The 19,676-nt window shown below is 45.3% G+C and overlaps 1 protein-coding gene across 1 annotated transcript in view; it reads right to left on the bottom strand.

Moving 5' to 3' along the window:
* PRCP (prolylcarboxypeptidase) overlaps positions 1-14,750 on the bottom strand; it is a 71,670-nt gene extending 56,920 nt beyond the window's left edge. The window contains exon 1 of the mRNA XM_033947386.1: positions 14,501-14,750. Coding sequence (XP_033803277.1) covers positions 14,501-14,734 — 234 coding nt within the window. The 5' untranslated portion in view covers positions 14,735-14,750. The remainder of the gene's footprint in view (positions 1-14,500) is intronic.
* Between the last annotated feature and the right edge of the window lie 4,926 nt (positions 14,751-19,676).

Consider the following 19,676-nt stretch of genomic DNA (forward strand, 5'->3'; position numbering starts at 1 on the left):
CAGGTGGGCCCTTTTTAAAAGAGGCAATCTGCCAACCCAGTCTATAGATAATTACTCCATTAGTATATGGAACCCTTTAACTATTGCATTGGAAAACTATACCTCAGCTGCAGTGCTGCTTTAAAATTATCCTGACACCTAGTCATTGTATTTTCACAATCCGATAAAAGTATTTATGTTTTGTCTTCAATGCATGGATGGTCCCTATTTCTTTTAACATTTAGCATGCAATGATAGCTTTATTGCAAAGTTTTACAGAGGGGTGAATATGTAATTGTGCAAGTCATCAGAACAAAGATTCTCAACCCAGTCCTCAACACACGCCTACTGGCCAATGCTCAGAACCTTAGGGATGTACATGATGTCTCAAAAAAAGCTGATAATACCAAATGTATGAATAATTCAAAAAAAATCTTAAATTAGTATAAATTCAATGTATTCATTGTTAAAAAATAGTAAACTTACATTCAGTTGCGATATAAAGCCAGATACAGTCATCAACATTCCTTAACCCAATATCCCAAGTCTTCCAAATCTGAGTAATCCCTCTCAGTACATAAAAATTAAAATTACAGATTAATCTGTTTTGTCCTTTCAATTCTTCTATGTTCAATAATTCTGGCGTTGATACATTTTAGTTTTGCCATATGTATAATAGTTTGCACAAATATTTGATAACATACACAACTTGAGAGGAATTGTAGCCAGAGGAATGTCTGGACTTGTATTCTTGCTTTGTAGTAGGGTATTTAAAGAGAAAAGTATCAATACAATGTTTACACACTGAGCAGGAACCACATGGGCATAGTAGGGCATATGGAACAAGTCTCTGCAGATTTCCCTGCACATCTGAGGGAACCATATGGGCTGTGAGGTGAGAAGCTGATATGCACAGATGGGAAGAGTGACCTTGGGTGATCATGCTTGATGATCTGAAAGGTGGTGAAACAGTGTGATAACGCGGTGTTTGTAGCTAGGTGGATGCTAGGCTATACAGAAAGAGGAGTAACAAAGCAGAATGGAGGTGTTGATGTCCCTGCATAAGTCTTTGATGAGGCCACATGAAGTATTGTGTTCAGTTTTGGCGGCCATAACTAGCGGAGGATATAAAAAGACATGAAGCGGTCCAGAGGAAGGCGACAAAAAATAGTATAGGGTTGGGCCAACTGGAAAACCTAAATATGTATACTCTGGAGGAAAGGAGGGACAGGGGAGACATGATACAAACATTTTAAATACAATGGTACCTTGGAATCCGAGCTTAATCCGTTCCAGAATCCCATTTGAGTTCCAAAACGTTCGAGTTTCAAGACAGTTTTTCCCATTGAAAAGAATAGAAACTGAATTAATCCATTCCTTGGTCCTACAAACTCTAAGATCGGGCCTACCAGGCAGAAACAGCAAGATCGGGACCCCCAGCAGCAGAGGCAGCAAGATCGCGACCTCCAGCAGCAGAGGCAGCAAGATCAGCAACGGCAGCTGCAAGTGGTGTTCAACCCAAAGCTTCCCTCCCAGGAGGAAACAGGAAGCTGTGTCAGAGGGGAAGCTTTGGGCTGAGCATTGCTTGCAGTTCGGATTCCAAATCGTTCGTGTTCTGGAGCATTCGGATTCCGAGGTACCATTGTATTTGAAATACAGTGGTACCTTGGTTTACGAGTACACCGGTTTGCGAGTGTTTTGCAAGACGAGCAAAACATTTGCAAAATCAGCGCCTTGGAAACCAAGTGTGCCTCGATTTACGAGCCCCCCTCCCCACGATCCGGCACCCTCCCTCCCGTGACCCGGCACCCCCCCCCCCCCCCCCCCGCTGCGATCCAGCATGCCCCAGGCACCCACCCACCCTATCATGTTCCTTATACCCACCGATTATGTTCCTTGGGCACTGGCACCAACGCACAGGACATGCCGGTGCCAAAGATCTGCCTTCTTCTTTGCGCTGGGCCTTGAGCATCTCCGCATGCTCAAGGCCTTCGGGTTCCCATTCTCTCCGGATGGGGGATGGTGGATCATGTGGGGGGGGACGAAACGAGCGGGGGGATGGCGGATCACGCGGGGGGGGGAGCAATGCCAGTTCTTGAGGGAGGGGGGTAGAGCAGCACCGCTGGCCTTGGGGGATGGGGTGGGAGGGAACGAATCAAGGGAGTTTCCCTTAGTTCCTATGGGGAAACTCGCTTTGATATACGAGTATTTTGGTTTACAAGAAAGCTCTTCCAGAGATGCAAAACGATGTCCACGCATAGGCTTGTTTCAACTTTGGAAAAAGGTCAAAGTCTGGTGGACTCATGTCTGGACTGTAGGGAGCATGAGGTAACACCTACCAGCCATATTGGTGTAGTTTTTCTATGATGAGTGGAGAGCTCCCCACAACCAAAAAATTTCAACGAGCTCAATCAAAAGTCAAAAAATGATGATTTTTGCTTATGATCATGAAGGCATCATCATCATAGACAAAGTTCCATGTGGAAGAAGTGTCACAGCAGTGTATTATCGTGATTTTTTTGCAAAAAATACACAGAAAAATGTACAAAACTCAACCTCAGTTGCTCTTGGCAACAATGCTCACCCGCACATAGAGAATGTCGTCATTGAAAAACTACACAAATACAGCTGGGAGGTGTTATCTCATGCTCCCTACAGTCCAGAATAAGACCACCAGACTTTGACCTTTTTCCAAAGTTGAAACAACCTATGCATGGACATTATTTTGCATCTCTGGAAGAGCTTTCTTCTGCCAGTACCCAAGCCAACTGAACAAAACAGTGTCTTGGATGGAATAATGAAGCTTCCCGGACGTTGAGACTTGGTCATTGCAAATCAGGGAGACTATATTGAAGGATTGTAAAGAAATACTTGAAAAAAATAAATAAATAAATAAAACATGTAAATTTAAAACATTAGTGTGCATTATTTATGAAATGACCCTCGTATTATGAAAACTCGAAGTGTAAGAATTCTTGTCAGTGAGTTTTCTGTAAAGCATAGTGGTAAAGCTAATGTGAATAATAAGCAGGATTTAAAGAGGAACCATATACTGTACATGCGAGACGCCTATAAGTGAAGAGGAGACGAATATAAATGAGATAGATGAACCTGAATTATAGTTAGGGGGCTTTAGTTAAAGCTATGGAAATAAACTTATATTAAGCCTCTTGCATCTGCTGTATCCTGTGACATGAGTTAATGAAAGTCCCCTTCCAGTAAAAGGGAAGTGGTGCAGGGTAGAAGAGAGAATTCAGCATTTTTAGAACAAGAAGCAGAATAATGCAAAAGTGAGAGAAGGCCTACACTGAGATCAGATGTCCAGATACATAGAAATAGATGTTAGATGTTCACTTCTATCAGCAATTTACAGGGTTGTATCTAGACTAAGTGCACGTGATTAACTAAAACCAGTACACAGTAGATTTGCTAATGTTTTGGAAAATCATTAATGAAGTAAGATTGACAAGAAATCATATGACCAATGGACCTAGTGGTAAAACAAGAGAGTATGCAATTTATGATTGGATTTTAACTGCAATACTATATACCATCTTGAACTGAAAAGGTATGACGGGATATAAATAAAGCTATTATTATCTAATATAATAAAATGGTGAGCCGCGCATGCGCACTTCCTAAGTGTGTGCCGGTTTTCCGTGAGCTGTAGCGACACATAGGAAGTGCGCATGCGCGGCTTACGACGCAGGCGGGGATCATGAGAGGAGGAGCCACCGCCGCGTCTTTCAACTTAAAAAAAAAACAAGGCGGATGTCGGCCCGATGGCCGGAGTTCACCACTGAGTCCGGTGAGGAGTGCTTCCCTCAACAGGAACCGTCAGGTCTAATTCAAATACTCCCAGCAGGTCGGGAGGGGGCGGAGCAGGCTCGCACGCCTGGCAGGGACCGGACAGGAACTAGACTCCCTGCAGGAGCCAGCCTGATGGCTGGAGATCACCGGACTGGACAGGGAGAGCAGGTAAGGGGGTGCTGCAGTAAAGGAGGAGCAGGGAAGAGGTGATTCTGGACAGGGGGGAGTTAACAGGAAGGGAGGCCTACTGCTGGATAGGGGAAGCAGGGAAGAAGTGCTGCTAGACGGGAGGGAGGGGGGGAGGTAAAAGGAAGGGAGAAGGGCTCCTGCAAAGGAGAAGAGCTACTGCTGGATATGGGGAGCTGGAAATGGGGTGATGCTGAACAGGGGGGAGATAAAAGGAGAAGGGCTACTGCTATATAGGGGGAGCAGGGAATGGGTGGGGGTGCTGCTGGACAGGGAGGAGGTAAAAGTAAGGGAGAAGGGCTGCTAGCACCCGTTAATGTAACGGGCTAAACAACTAGTTATTAATAAAAGACTATTTTGAGTCTATTTTTTTCGGGGGGGGTGTTACTTTACTATGCTGTTTGCCTTTTTTTCTTGCCTCTGGTTTTTGTTCCTTGAAGAAATGCGACACCCCGGTCCAGAGATGGCACAAACACCACAAGGAAGGAGGAGCCTCCTGGACCCATTTACTTTAGCCTCAGGCCCATCCCTCCTCCCCCGGTTTCTCCTACAATAAAGGCATTTGTCAACTGAACAGTTTCTGACTTTTAAACAAGAGAGTAAATGTTTATGGTTTAAGTTGATGAAATCACTTTTACCAAAGCATGGCAATATTAGACACTGCTTCCGAGTAAACAGTTTTTCTATTACTACGTCATTTATTTAAGAAACGAGTTATCCAACACCCATGTAAAAAAAAAAAGTAACTGTCCCTCAGTTACTCAATCCAGTTTACTTGATAATTGGAAACAGCCTGCCCTGTTGAATCTAAATTTCACTACTGAATTTCACCACGAGAACAAAGTAAGCACCACAAAGTTTCCACAAGAAATTTTGCCAAAGGAAATTCCAGAATAGAAAAAATAAAAAGTTGTTTAAATAGTCTGGAAAGGATTACAAAAGAGAGAGTGAATTTGTGGCCAAAAGTCAGTTGAAAACTAAGAGATGAAAAAGTCATTTCCCTTCCCCAAGAAGACAGTGGGTCCCCCACCCATCACCCAAAGGCCCTTACCAGGTTCATAGACAACAACGCGGAAGACAAAGGCGCGCGCCGACAACTGAGCGCAAGACGGAGGCACGCTCCGAAGAAAATTACTGTTTTTAGGGGCTCCGACAGGAGGTTTTGTTGGGGAGCACCCCCAGTTTACTTAATACAAATCGCGCTGGCGTTGTGGGGGGTTTGGGGGGTTGTAACCCCCCACATTTTACTGTAAACTTAACTTTTTCCCTAAAAACAGGTTTCAGTAGAATGTGAGGGGTTACAACCCCCCACAACGCCCCCCATCGGAGCCCTAAAAACAGTAATTTTCTTCAGCGCGCGCCTCTGCGCTGCGCTCAATTGTCTGCTCGCGCCTTTGTCCCGGCGCGTTTTTGACCTGACACCCCCTTACCAGGCCTACTTTTAGAGGTCTAACGGCCTCTTTGGGTCACAAGTCATTTCGAGTCATTTCTGCACATGCTGGGCTCTGCAGTCAAAATGACTACCAACATTGCCACAGGAGGTGATGGCTGACATTTTGGGCCAGATTGTGTATTGGATGCCCAGTCTCAGCAGTCACCTAAGCTAAACTAAACTAAACTAAACCTTAAGCTTGTATACTGCATCATCGCCACAATCGTAGAGCTCGGCACGATTTACAGGAAATGGTGTAGAGAAAGAACTCCAATGAGGGTAACAGGACAGTAAAAAGAAAGTTTAGAGGGACTTAGTATAGCAAAGAGGAAGACATATTACATTTTTGAGAATAGCTAGGTTTTCAGATGTTTTCGAAAAAGTTGGAGGGCACCCAGATTCCGAAATGGGATAGAAAGGTTGTTCCAGAGCTCAGTGATTCTGAAGGAGAGAGATGACCCTAGTTTTCCAGGATGGGATATGCCTTTTAATGAGGGGAATGATAGTTTGAATTGTTGGGTGGCTCTGGTGATGTTAGGATTCGAGGAATTCCAAGATAGAGGGATAAGGGGAGGAACGATGCCATGTAGGATCTTGAAAGTTAGGCAAGCGCATTTAAAGTGGACCCTAGAGACTACTGGAAGCCAGTGAAGTTTGGACAGGAGTGGGGAGACATGGTCAAATCTACTTTTTGTGAAGATTAGTTTAGTCGTGGTATTCTGAATCCGCTGAAGTCTTTGAAGGCTTTTCTTTGTTAGGCTTAAGTAGATGGAGTTACAATAGTCCAATCTGGAAAGAATGATGGATTGTATGAGGACAGCAAAGTGTTGATGATGGAAACAGGATCTTGCTTTAGATGATGGATTGTATGAGGACAGCAAAGTGTTGATGATGGAAACAGGATCTTGCTTTAGATGATGGATTGTATGAGGACAGCAAAGTGTTGATGATGGAAACAGGATATTGCTTTCCTCAACATGTGAAGGCTGAAAAAGCATTTTTTTTACCAAGGAGTTGAGGTGGTCATTAAGGATAGTATAGAGTCAATGATGATGCCCAGAACTTTGCTAGAGAACTCAAGCTGCAGTGTGGAGCCAGAGGACAGTGGGATGAGGGTGGGTAGCTGATCTAATTTTGGGCCGAGCCAAAGTAGTTTTGTTTGGGACTCGTTTAGTTTCATTTGTACGGTGAGGGCCCAGGATTAGAGGCTTGTTATATATGAGATTCGAGTTGGTCTCGAGGGGGGTCAAGGATGTCATCAGCATAAGTGTAAAGTGTTTCCAGGGGGGAAAGGTGGAGGAGTTTCAGGGAGGACATATAGACGTTGAAGAGAATGGGGGATAAAGGTGAGCCCTGCGGGACTCCACAAATCGGTTTCCAAGGAGAGGATGAGGTGCCATTCATATTAACAGTGTAAGAGCGGGAGCGTAAGAATTTCGAGAACCAGTCTAGGACTGTAGAGTTGGAAAATAAGAATATCGTGATGGACAACGTCAAATGCTGCAGAAAGGTCGAATTGTAGAACAGCAAACTTATTACGAAAATGAAGTTGTTGAACTTTTGAAATTAGTGAGGCCAATAGGGATTCGGTGCTGAAGTTGGGTCTAAAGCCATATTGGTAAGGAAGGTGAATGGAGAATCTCTCTAAATAGGATGAGAGTTGGGTAGATATGATGGACTCTAGCATCTTGGTCAGGAGGGGAATATTTGCTATTGGGCAGTAGTTGGAAGGTGCGGAGGGGTCTAGGTCAGCTTTTTTCAGTAGTGGGGACAGAGCAATATGTCCCATTTCTGCAGAAAATAGGCCTGAAAGTAGGGCAGAATTTATAAGTTTGGTAAGAGATGAGATGACCCGTGTGGGAATTTTCTCATATAGGTAGGAGGAAAATGGGTTCAATGTGCAGTTGCAGGCTTTCAGTTTGAGGCAGAGTTTAGAGACCTGGGATTCGGATACATGCTCAAAGGCAGTCCAGGATCTGTCAGGTGGGATAGGGTTGGAGACAGTTAGGGTAGGGTTGGAGTAGGAGGGTATCAGGGAGTTGTAAGAAACTGCTGGTGGGAAGGAGCATCTTAAGGTAGTGACCTTTTCGTTGAAGAACTTTGCTAGATCGTCAGCTGATGGAGAGGAGGGGGGCATGGAAAGAAAATTCCACTCTCATAGCCCCTATTACAATAAAAAACGTCCCTCTATAACCAGTCAACAGTATAAAAATTTTAGGGGTAACTTTTGATAACAAACTCACTTTTCATGATCATATCAGTACTATCGTTAAAACAACCTTCTATAGATTACGTAAGATTCGAGCAATCTCTAAATTTCTATGTCCGAAATCCCTAAACATTTTGATTCACTCTTTGGTGATTTCCAAACTAGATTACTGCAATGCACTTTTTAAAGGAATATCATTGAATGAAATTAAACGCCTTCAAATCATACAAAACGTTTCTATTAAGCTTATAACCAAAACCAGGAAATTTGATCACGTTACACCTCTTTTGAAAGAAGCACACTGGCTTCCAATCACACATCGAATAACATATAAACTTTGCTTGCTCACTTTTAAAACTCTTCTTAATAAAACGCCGGCATTTATATATAAACTACTAATCCCGTACTTTCCATGCAGAACCTTAAGATCCAACGAACAAAATTTACTGACTATTCCTTCGCTCAAGATTATTGGCACAAGACGGCAGTTTATTTTTTCTGTAACTGCTCCACAGATTTGGAATGCTTTACCAATTTATATATGAAATGAGCATGATTTGGAAAAATTTAAAAGTATTTTAAAAACATTTCTTTTTAAAGATGCTTTTGATGTTTAATCTATTACTCAGTGACTATTGATTGTGTTTTTTTGTTTCATTACTCATTTCCCTCATGTGTTTTCCCTTTTTTGTTCTGCTTTTCTATCACGAATTGTATTTCATTCCCCGTCATTACCTATTGTTATGCATATATTTGGCTATTTTAATTTAATGTTTTTATTTAAAGTTTGTAATGTTTGTTTCCCTTTGAATGTATTTTAAATTGTACATCGCTTAGAATCACGATTAAGCGATTTAATCAAATGAACTATTAAACTTGAAACTTAATGATGGAGTCATTTTTAGAGGTTAAGGAGCACCAGATGTTAAACAATGCACTGTAGAAGTTTTTCCTTGCTTTTTTAGTACTGTATTGTAGAACTTGATATTGACCCTCCAGGACTGTTTATCTGTAGGGGATTTAGATTTTTTCCATTTGCGCTCCAGTGCTCGACATTTCTGCTTCAGTTCTCTGTGATATGGAAGGTACCAAGGGGCCTTACGGGAGTAGGAGACAGTTTTAGTGGATAATGAGGCGAGGGAGTGGTAGGTGGTCTCGGAGAGGGGGACCCAGTTGTGCCAGTTGGTTTCTGGATTTGCAAGCATAGGAGTGGAGGAGAATTGATTGAGAAATTTGGTCTAGAACAGTTCGCTCACAATTTTTTTGCGGAAAGTAATGGAATATGCGGTACGGGGTGGAGACTCAAGGTGCAACATGAAAATGGGGAGACAAAAAGCCCCTAAGAAGTGGTCGGACCAAGGAACGTGTTCCCAGCGGGTGTCATCGACTGAAGTTTTGTAATCCGTAAGATCAAGGAAGCTGATGATATCTAGTGTGTGCCCCTTTTCATGGGTTGGAAAGGAGGCGGGGGGGAACCTAGAGAGGTGAGGAAGTTATTGAATTCAGTTGTATCCTTGTTGGTGATGTCATCTAGGTGGAGATTAATATCCCCAATGATCAGTAATCTTTGAAATTTAAGGAAGGCGTTTGATATGGTCTCTAGGACTAGCTCGGAGGATTTGTTCCAGAGGGTTGGTGGACAATATAGTAGCAGGATGCCCAGAGGGTGAAGGTGGGGTTCATCGTTGACTGAAGCTAGCATACATTCTAGTGAGGTGTGGCTACTCTTTTCGAGGAGCTTGATATCGAAGAATGATTTGTAGAGGAGTGCCAGGCCACCTCCTTTTCTGTTAGTTCTGGGAGAGAAGAGGCCTTTGATAATCGCACATGGGCATCCTATATAGAATCGTGTCTGTCCTGATGGACACCTAACCCTGCCTAACTACACCAATTCTCTAACCAGCGTCCATGACATCATCAGTGATACGGCAGAGGGAAGGCCTGTTCAGTGTTGCCAGGGCCGCCATCAGGGCAGTACTACCAGTCCTGCATTCAGGGGCCCGGAGGTGACAGGGGGCCCGGGCTCCCCCAGGGTCCTAGGCAGTGTTCCCTCTAAGGCAGCGGTCTCAAACACGCGGCCCGCGTGTGGCTCTCCAGGTTTTATTTGTGGTCTAGAGGCGATCTCTCTCTTCCTTTTGGAGCAGCAGCCGGCTCGTTCGTTCAAAGCCGCGGGTTGGCGGCTCCTTACGCTATCCACTCCTGCATCGGAAGCCTCTCTGATGTCACAACATCAGAGAGGCTTCAGACGCAGGCGGATCTCGCAAGGAGCTGCCACCCGCGACTTTGAATGGAATGAGCCGGCCAGACACGCTGCTGCTCCAGTGGCGTACTAAGGGGGGACGGTCCACTGTTCTCCCTAGAATGCGGCTCGTCTAGAGCAGTGGTGCCCAATCTGCTTCCCTTCCCTTCTCACTGCTGCCATCGGGGATCAGGCTGGCACTGTGTTCTTTGATCTCCCTGCTTCTCTTCCCTGCAGGGCCGACCAATTCTCGCGGCCGTCGAGAGGACGTTCTGGCTAGCCAATCGCTGCCTGGCTGCCCGGAATATCCTTTCCGACGTTAGAATTGACGTCGGGCGGCGAAAGTTGGTCGGCCCCGTACAGAAGAGAAGCAGGGAGATGGCTTGTTCCCAATAGCGGCAGCAGCAGAAGCCTATTCTGCGGCGGTGGTGGCATGGGGGAGGCAGGAAGGAAGAAAGAAAGAAGGTGTGTGTGGGGGGGGGACAGGGAGCCAGAAAAAAAAGCAAAAAATGGGGCACGGAGGAAGGAAAGAAGAAAGAAAGAAGGGGGGGACAGGGAACCAGAAACAAAACAAAAAAACGGGGCACAGAATCAGAGAAAGACAGACATAGAGAAAGAAAGAAAAAGTTGGGGGAGGGAATGAGGTCTGGAGGAGAGGAAGCATACAGGAGGCTGAAAGAAGGGAAGAAGTATTGGATGCACAGTCAGAAGAATAAAGTGCAACCAGAGATTGATGAAATTACCAAACAAAGGTAGGAAAATGATTTTATTTTCAATTTAGTGATCAAAATGTGTCTGAATTTATATATGCTGTCTATATTTTGCACTATGGCCCCCCTTTTACTAAATCGCAATAGTGTTTTTTAGTGCAGGGAGCCTATGAGCGTCGAGAGCAGCGCTGGGCATTTAGCGCAGTTCCCTGCGCTAAAAACTGATATTGTGGTTTAATAAAAAGGATGGGGAGTATATTTGTCTATTTTTGTATGGTTGTTACTGAGGTGACAATGCATAGAGTCATCTGCCTTGACCTCTTTGAAAAAAACCCAGAATAGGAATGATAATTAACATTTTCTCAGCATATAGGGTGCTTTGTGTTTTTTAATTTTATTTTTGGTAGATCATTTTGACTTGGTCATTTTAAAGTAGCTCGCAAGCCCAAAAAGTTTGGGCATCTCTGAGCTAGAGCGTTGAAACTGTGTATTTCTATTTTATCCCCCCTTTTACAAAACTGTGGAGCATTTTTTTTAGCAGCTCTGATGCTCAGAATTCTATGAGCGTCAGGGCTGTTACCACCGTGGCTAAAATCCACACTACAGTTTTGCAAAAGGGGGCGGGGTTCGTTTGTGATGACATATTCCATACTAGGCAAAGGTGTTTTCTGTATTCTGTGTGTTTGAAAGACATGGTTTTCTGTTAGGATTGATGGTGTAGGATTGATCTGTGCTGGTCTGGCTTGTTTAGTTTTACAATGGGTGTATTGATGTACTGCTCACTGCAATATATAAGATGCTGCCTTTTCCTAGGTACTCATGTGTGACGTGTGGTTTGTTACTAAAAATCATGTTTTTCTTACAGATGGGGGGGTGCCAAAAAATGATGGGCCCCAGGTGTTACATATGCTAGGTACGCCACTGTATATAAAGATACCAGAAAGCTGGCGTAGCAAAAACTTTAAGTAAATTGTTATTCTTCTAAGTTTTGAGTATTTAACCCTCCCACAATCTCACGGGCACTCGTTTCAAGTTTATTGAGATTTTGATTTAAACGCAATATCAAATATTTTCAATGCGTATAACAAAAATAAATTTGGGGAAATAAATAAAACCATTTGAACAATAAACATACAAACATATCCATAGATGATTAAAAATACATAAGGAGTACAAGGATAAACTACATTTGTTTAAAAATGCGTCCTCCGTGCCTGCTCATAAATTTGTGGAGTATGTAACTTGTCGCTCATGCATATTTTTTTTTGCACACACCTCATCAATCCTGGAAACATTGGTCCTAGGCCACCATAGCACAAATTCCTGTATTATGCTTCTGCTGTGCACAACAATAAACAATAAACACTGCTGTTATACTTTTTTTGTCCCCTGCCGATTTCCTGATAGCACCCCCCCCCGGACAAAAGTGGGGGGGAAGGGGTGCGTGGGGGGGCCCAATAGGATTGCTCAGTAAGGGGCCCAGAAATTTCTGATGGCGGCCCTGAGTGTTGCCACCGCTGCTGTATGGAACGGAGGTATGTTGGCCTCATGGTGGGAGGAGTGTCAGGATTCTGTTGCATGGGGGGATAGAATGGAAAGATGCTGCGCAGGGAGATGGGTTGGCGGGGTTCTGCTACATAGGGGGATGGGAGGGAGGGATAGAAATATGCTGCACAAGGGGATGGGTGAGAGATGATCATTGTACACAAAAAAAAAAAAAATAAGACATCCCCCGAAAATAAGCCCTGTGTTTTTTGGACCCCAAATTAATATGATAGTGTCTTATTTTGGGGGAAATGTGGTAGGAATCAAGTGCTTAATTGTCATTACAGAATTCATACTTATTACACACATTTTAGTCACCTAATTTAAGTAACCTGTACATAATTACCCCCAAACTGTTGGTGCACAGCTCTAATGCAAGCTTAGAAAACTGTGCATTAGGGCTCTGTGTTAAAGATCTGCTTCTTTATTAAATTCGCCTCCAGAATGAGCACATTATGTACTACACAAGCTGAGCTCTTCACCACCTACTGGAAGCAAATATACAACATGCTTGTAATCAAAAACACTTGCATATCAAAGTGAATTTCCCCATAGGAAACGACGATTCGTTCCACAACTCAAAATACGGTACTGTATAAAATACAGTGTGACAGATATGCGCACTTGTAGAGTGCACTTGAACTGTGGGTGAATTGGGCGTGATGCTTTTATTATATTCAGCTGCGCTCGGCGTGAGACGTGCGTATGTTGTGAACGCTTGAACGCGATCCCAGGAGGGGAACTCCCATGGTACACTTTACCATATTCGGTCAACAGTCACAAAACGTGTGAGACTGTCAAAAGGTATTGGCCTACGTTACAAGCACATCCCAATTTAAGGGGTTTACCCAAGTTTGCATTCAGCTGCGCTCAGCCATGCAATCAGCGACACAACGCACGTCTATTGTACCTTCTTGATGTGACGCGCGTATATGCAAGACAACACTCATTTATTGAGTTAAAATTTAATAAAATGTTTTGCTCGTCTTGCAAAACACACATACCAGCTATCCAAGGTTTGACTGTATTAGGATTCTCAGCCTATCAAATTAAATTAAATTTCTAAATTATGAAAAAAGGTACAATTACCATCTAGGAGCTGTCATTAATATTTATGCATATGTCTTTATAACTAAGTATTATAATTATGTATCTTATGTTACTTGATTAAAAGAAACAATAACAACCTTGCAGCATCTAGAAGAGGTGGTGGATATCTGTACTTTGCTATTAAACCAGTTTCTGAACAGGATTTTAAACTAGTTTCCTCCTCCCTTTATGGGATTTAAATAGAACTAGATATATTACAGTGCAGCAGAACATTAACTGGAATCTATGCAAAATTGTAAAAAAAGCCTCTCACTTCAGATTTGCGAAATTAAAATGAACTGATCTTTAGCCCCTCCACTGCAGATGCCAGCTTAGCAACAAGCGTGCTCGACAGGTCCATAGAGGAACCGAGTGCGCAAAATAGCCACAGCTCAAGTTCTCCGTGCTATCACAAACCGCGATCCCCATTTCCAACAAGCCGCAAATAAAATTTCTTGTCTAAATTAGATTGCAAGCTCTTCTTTGCAGGGACTGTCTATTGCAGCGGTTCCCAAACCTGTCCTGGGGGGACCCCCCAGCCAGTCAGGTTTTCAAGATATCCCTAATGAATCTGCATGAGAGAGATTTGCATACCTGTCACTTCCATTATATGCAAATCTTTCTCATGCATATTCATTAGGGATATTCTTGAAAACCTGACTGGTTGGGGGGTCCCCCCAGGACAGGTTTGGGAACCACTGGTCTATTGTATGTTAAAACGTCCAGCTATAGAAATAATAAATAGTGGTAAAGCAGTGGTCTCAAACTCGCGGCCCGCCAGGTACTATTTTGAGGCCCTCTGTATGTTTATCATCATCACAAAAGTAAAATAAAACAGTTTCTTTATCATGTGTCTCTTTAAGCTATAAATTACACAATATTATTATTATTATTATTATTGAGACTTAGGGGTCTTTTTACCAAGCCGCGCTAGCGGGGTTAGCGCATCAGACATTTCATCAGGGCTAACCCCCGCGGCCGGCTAAAAAACTTAACGCCTGCTCAATGCAGGCGTTAGGGGTTAGCGCGGCAGGCGTTAAACCCCCCAACCGCAACTTGATAAAAGGAGCCCTTAGCCAAAAGGAAAGATTTGTAAACTATAAAGAGTTTTTACCTCATGCAAAATTGTCATTTCTTTAATAAGACATTAACTTTTTTTTTTTTTTTCTGAGGCCCTCCAAGTACCTCCAAGTCCCAAATGTGGCCCTGCAAAGGGTTGGAGTCCACTGCTTTAGAGCCTCCATAGACCTTTTTTCCTTGAAAAGCTCGGAGGGGGGAGGGAGGGGAAACCCGGCTCTTACCTGCTGACTGAAGTAGCGAGTCTGGTAGACAGGAGCGGGAACGTTACCCTGGGCAACGGAAGGGTTGCTCTGCACAGACAGGCGGATAGACTTCTGGACACCAGCCGAAGCGGCAAATCCCCAAAGAGCGAGCCCAAGTAGCGCGGACAGCAGCCGCCGCCGCCACGGCCCCGCCATGTCTGCCCGCGACGCTCCTAAACCTCCAGACAGGGCGGAAGGCGGCTCTGGCAGCATAAGCCCCGCCTCCGGCGGCCGGAGAACCGGGCCATAAGTAAAGCCTTACAGAGGCGGGGCGATAGCAGATAGGAAATCCCCTCCCCCCCTCGAATGTACTCCGCCTCTAAGGGGCGGAGTAAGGAGTGAGCCCACAAAGGAAGCGCCTCCTTCAGAATGCGAAGCTGCGAGTCACGTCTCCGAAGGAGCTCTGGGGGGTGGAGCCAAGAACAATACCGCCCCTGCACCCTCGCCACACGCGCGCGCACACACACAAGGTTGGAGGAGCACTGTTGCCGGGGGCCTGTCAAGATTGTGACGTCGCAAAGAAGGTGGGAAGGGGAAAGAGGCGTTTCTCCCGCCCCCTAAGCTGGCCGGGAAGAGTAATTGGCTGATGCTTTATGAAGCCGCTTGTACCGCGAGCCTTTCCCCCTTGTTAGTGAATGACAGGCGGGCGCATTTTTCCCCGTCCCATTCCCGAAAGCTCTGCGTTAACCGCACAAGCCTCGAACACTTGAGATTTTATAGTGGCTGAAGCTCGTGCAGATGAGGACACAGCTTGCGGGAATGGGGCGGGATCGGGAAAATGAATTCCCGCGGGGACGGAGGAAAAATGATCCCCGTGTCATTCTCTCCCCCCCTTGTCAAACATTCAGCTCCCGGTCGCTCAAAAATCAGCTGATGGCGTAAAAGTCTGCTAGAATGCTGAGATAAACGTCACCTGATTGGTTAATGGCTTTCACTCTTTTATCTCATTGATCGATAGGAATTTGAGAATTGCCGCAGTCTACATTTCTTGAACCAGTTGTCTGGTCACGAGAGGCTCAAGCACGTGAGATATACACATGTGATTGCTATATGAACTGTGACCGATGCGAAAATAACAAGTATACGATCTAGTTTGAGATTCTTTGTGGTAAGGGCCAGTGCACTACAAAAAATTAGTACACACAACCTTCCTTTTGCTACTTTTGTGCCGTGCTTCTACCCCTCTCTTTTAGCTCCTTCCAAGACCTTTTTGTCCTTATCTCTTACTCCTAAGGACTCACTTTTCTCCTTTTCCTTTCTAACCACAGGTTTGATTTATATGTGATATTTTGTTTCATTTTTTTGTAGATTATGGAGGTTATTTAAGTATTTTATGCATGGGTTCTCTGAGGAAGCCTGGTCTGGCGAAATGCGTCAGAACCCGGAAGAGCTGGACACCCCAGATGAGTACTATCATCATCTAATATAATAAAATGGTAGACGCGCATGCGCACTAAAAAAATCGTGTTCCCTGAGCTGTCGCATTTTTTTTAGTGCGCATGCGCGGGTTGTACGTCACCAGTCAATCGCCTCCACAGGCCGGACCGTAGCCAAACGGACCGCGGGAAGGGAAAGGGGGAGGGGAGGAGGGCTTCGAGGGAGCCGGCTGTCGGAGGAGGGCAGACGCGGGCCCAGGATCAAGTCCAGCTGTACAATCCTGTCCCTTAAGCCGCGGCGGCGGCTTTGAAAACTGCTCCCTTAGTTCTTTGTTCGATTTTTTAAAAAAAGTTTAACACTGCCGCCATGGCTCCTCTCACGATCCCGGCCTGTGTTTGAGAAGGCTTCCGACGCAGGCGGGATCGTGAGAGGAGCCGCGTCGGCATCTTTAAACTAAAACAAAAACAAAAAACCAGCAAATAACTAAGGGAGCCGTTTTATCTGCATGCTGCTACGAAGGAACAGGTGAAGGGGAGGGAAATGCTGATGCTGATGCACAGGGAGCAGGCAGGCATGGCAGGCAAACAGGGGGAGAGGGAAAGGGGCTGTGCTGGGGACACACAGCAATCATGGGCAGGGGATCACAGAGCAGGCAGGTATGGCTCAACAAGGGGAGAGGGAAAGGGGGCTGCTTTGAGGTGAGGGGTTTGCTGAGCCAGCAGCAATCATAGGGGAGAAACAGAATGGGGCCACGGAGCAGGCAGGCATGGCACAAAAGGGGGCAGGGGCATTGGAAAACGGGGCTGTTTTGGGGGGAAGGGTGTGCTGGGGGCACACACCAAGAGATAGGCAGGCATGACGCAATGGAGAAATACAGGCAGGCAGGGCACAAGGCAGACACACAAACAGAAAGAATGACAGACAGACAGACAGCATCCAAGCACAGAGAGAGAAAGGGAAAAAAAACAGTCTATTCTAGCACCCGTTGGACAGGGGGAGAACGAAAGAGATGCTGATGGACAGGGGGGGTGAAGAAAAAGGAACGGAGGACTAATGTTGGACAGGGGGAGAAGGAAACAGGTGCTGCTGGACAGGGGGGAGGTAAAACAAAGGGAGAAGGGCTGCTGCTGCATAAGGAGAGCAGTGAAGGGGTGGTGGTGGACACAGGGGAGGTAAAAGGAAGGGAAAATGGACAGGGGGAGCAGGCAAGGGGTGATGATGGACAGCCAAGGAAAAAGAAAGGCAGAAATAAAAAAAGCGACTAAGGAGAGAGAGAAAGAAATAAAGACAGACACACACACATATGTTCTAGCACCCGTTAATGTAACGGGCTTAAAGACTAGTTTTTAAATATTCACAGTATACAGTGGTCAAAGCGCAGTGACTGAATACTAAAGGCACATCTGTTTGTGATCTTTATACCATTTAATTGGTTCTGAGCACTTCTGACACCTGTAAGCTGGTATTATATGTGCAATAGTGGTGGGTTTTTTTGTATTTGTATTCAAGATACTTAAGCCAGAGAGATGGAAGCCAGTCTTCAGGGGTCCCCAACTAGGGAATCTGATGTTGATATTTTTAACTTTCTACTGAAATCAATGAGAACTTAACATTTTACTTCTCCTCTGGTAGTAAAATTTCAGCACTATCAAGCAAACAATAAACTATAATGGACTTTGTTGTATCAGAAGCAATCCTGTATGCATCACATTATCACACATTTACATACTAAGGGCCCCTTTTACAAAGCCACGGTAGTGATTTTGCCACAGTAAATGCACCAAAGTCCATTCAATTTCTATGGGCTTTGGTGCATTTACCCCAGAAGCATCGCTACCACAACTTGGTAAAGGGGCCCTAATTGCATTAAGATTAACATAGCCCACAACAAGCAATGTGCCTTCAAGGCCCTTGTACTGGCACATAAAATCTTCCACAAGATGCTTTTCTGGTCTGGGTCATTTTCTCTCCCCCCCCCCCTCTCCCTCACACTTATGGGTCCAGCATCCATCCATCTCCCCTCCTCTGCCCTTTACCCTGCTAGATCTCCCTACACACACACTTCTAGTGCACCACCCCCTGGGTCTGCCCTCCCTCCACACAGGTCTGGCCTCCCTCTCACCTGAAGCAGTCCTGACCCACCAACCCCCCCCCTTCTTTCCCCGACACGGCAGCCGGTCAGCAGAGGCAGTGCTGTTGTAAAGACTTCTTGTGTCCAGCCCCAGCAGGGTCTTTCCTCTGCTGCATCATTTCTGACACAGCAGAGGAAAGGCCCTGCAGGGGCTGACCTTTAGAAACATATTTACAGCGCTGCCTCTACTGGCTGGCTGCCGCTGCTGCATTGAGAGAGAGACAGGGGTTGGCAGGTCAGGACTGCTGCCGCTTTGGGGCTGGAGGGCGGGGCAATTGGCAGGTCAGTACTGCTACTCCTGCTGCTGCTTCGGGTGAGGGAAAGAGGGGGTTGGCAGATCAGGACCACTGCTACTTCGAGGACTGGAAGGAAGGATGGAAGAGGGGGATTGTCCCGTCAGGACTAGAGAGTTGCACGGGGACAGAAATCCCATCCATCCCCACCCGTCCCCACAAGGATCCTCTCCGTTCCCACCCGTCCCCGTTAGGATCCTCTCCGTCCCCACCCATCCCCGCAAGGAATTACCTCCATCCCCGCCTGTCCCCATAAAAAGCAGCAATTACTTCTGACAGAATCATCAATTCCACAGTTTCTTTTGTGTTTGCGCTGCTGTTTTCCTTGTGGAATCTCTTTGGTGGAACCCTTTTTTTTTGTTTTCTGTTCAGGTAATTAACTTATAAACTCCCTCTTTTACTAAGGCTGATGTGTCCATTATATTATATGGATGAACCCTGCTTCCAAAGCCTTCCATCCCCGTGGGAGTCCCATTGGCTAGAGGGGGGTCCCCATGGGTTAGGGGGGGATTCCCGCGGGACCCCCACAGGACCCGCAGGAATCCCGCGATCCCCGTTCCCGTGCAGATCTCTAGTCAGGACCGCTGCTGCGTTGGGGTCTGGAAGGATGGAGGGGGGTTGTCCGGTCAGGACCGGCTGCTGCTGCTGCTTCAGTGGCTGGAGGGAGAACAAATGTTTTTGCCAGTTGCATAAGTACCAGATTATCAGAATTCTACTGTACTACTTGGGTTTCTGCTAGGAAGTGTGACTTGGATTGGCTATTGTTAGTCTGACTTAAAATGGCTGTTCTTATGTTGTTAAGTACTTACTAAGTTAAACAAGCACAGAAGTACTAGTCCATGTCAAAAACAGCATTCAGCGAAAACGAATGCAGCACATGCTTTCTTGAAAGTTTGTAAGGTAAATTGGCTCAAAGATTGTGATTGACAGCTTTTGCCCATCTTCTTCTTCATTATAGCCCCAATTCTGTAAATTTTTTAATTTTATAACTGAAATTGTTTAGCTCTTATCCCTTAACACATCCAATGCTTATAGCAAAGTAATTTGTTTATATTTCTAAAATTTTAAGTCTTTTTTTTTTCAGAGGAACTAGGCAGTGCTGCTAGTAAAGGGCAGGGTTACCAGATTTTCTGGAAATATAATCCAGATCCATAGCCCCACCCCCAGTTCCATCCCCTGCCCCACCCCCTCAACTTGTTCACTTGTTGGCAGGGCATCTGCGCATACGCTGGTGTGACGTGATGTCACATACAGGCACATGGCATCACTGCATTGGTGTCAGGTCAAAAGCGCGCCGGGACAAAGGCGTGCCCAGACAAATGAGCACAGCGTGCGCCGCTGCACCGCTCTAAAT

The sequence above is a fragment of the Geotrypetes seraphini genome, chromosome 6 (assembly GCF_902459505.1).
Source record: "Geotrypetes seraphini chromosome 6, aGeoSer1.1, whole genome shotgun sequence".
Lineage (NCBI taxonomy): Eukaryota > Metazoa > Chordata > Amphibia > Gymnophiona > Dermophiidae > Geotrypetes > Geotrypetes seraphini.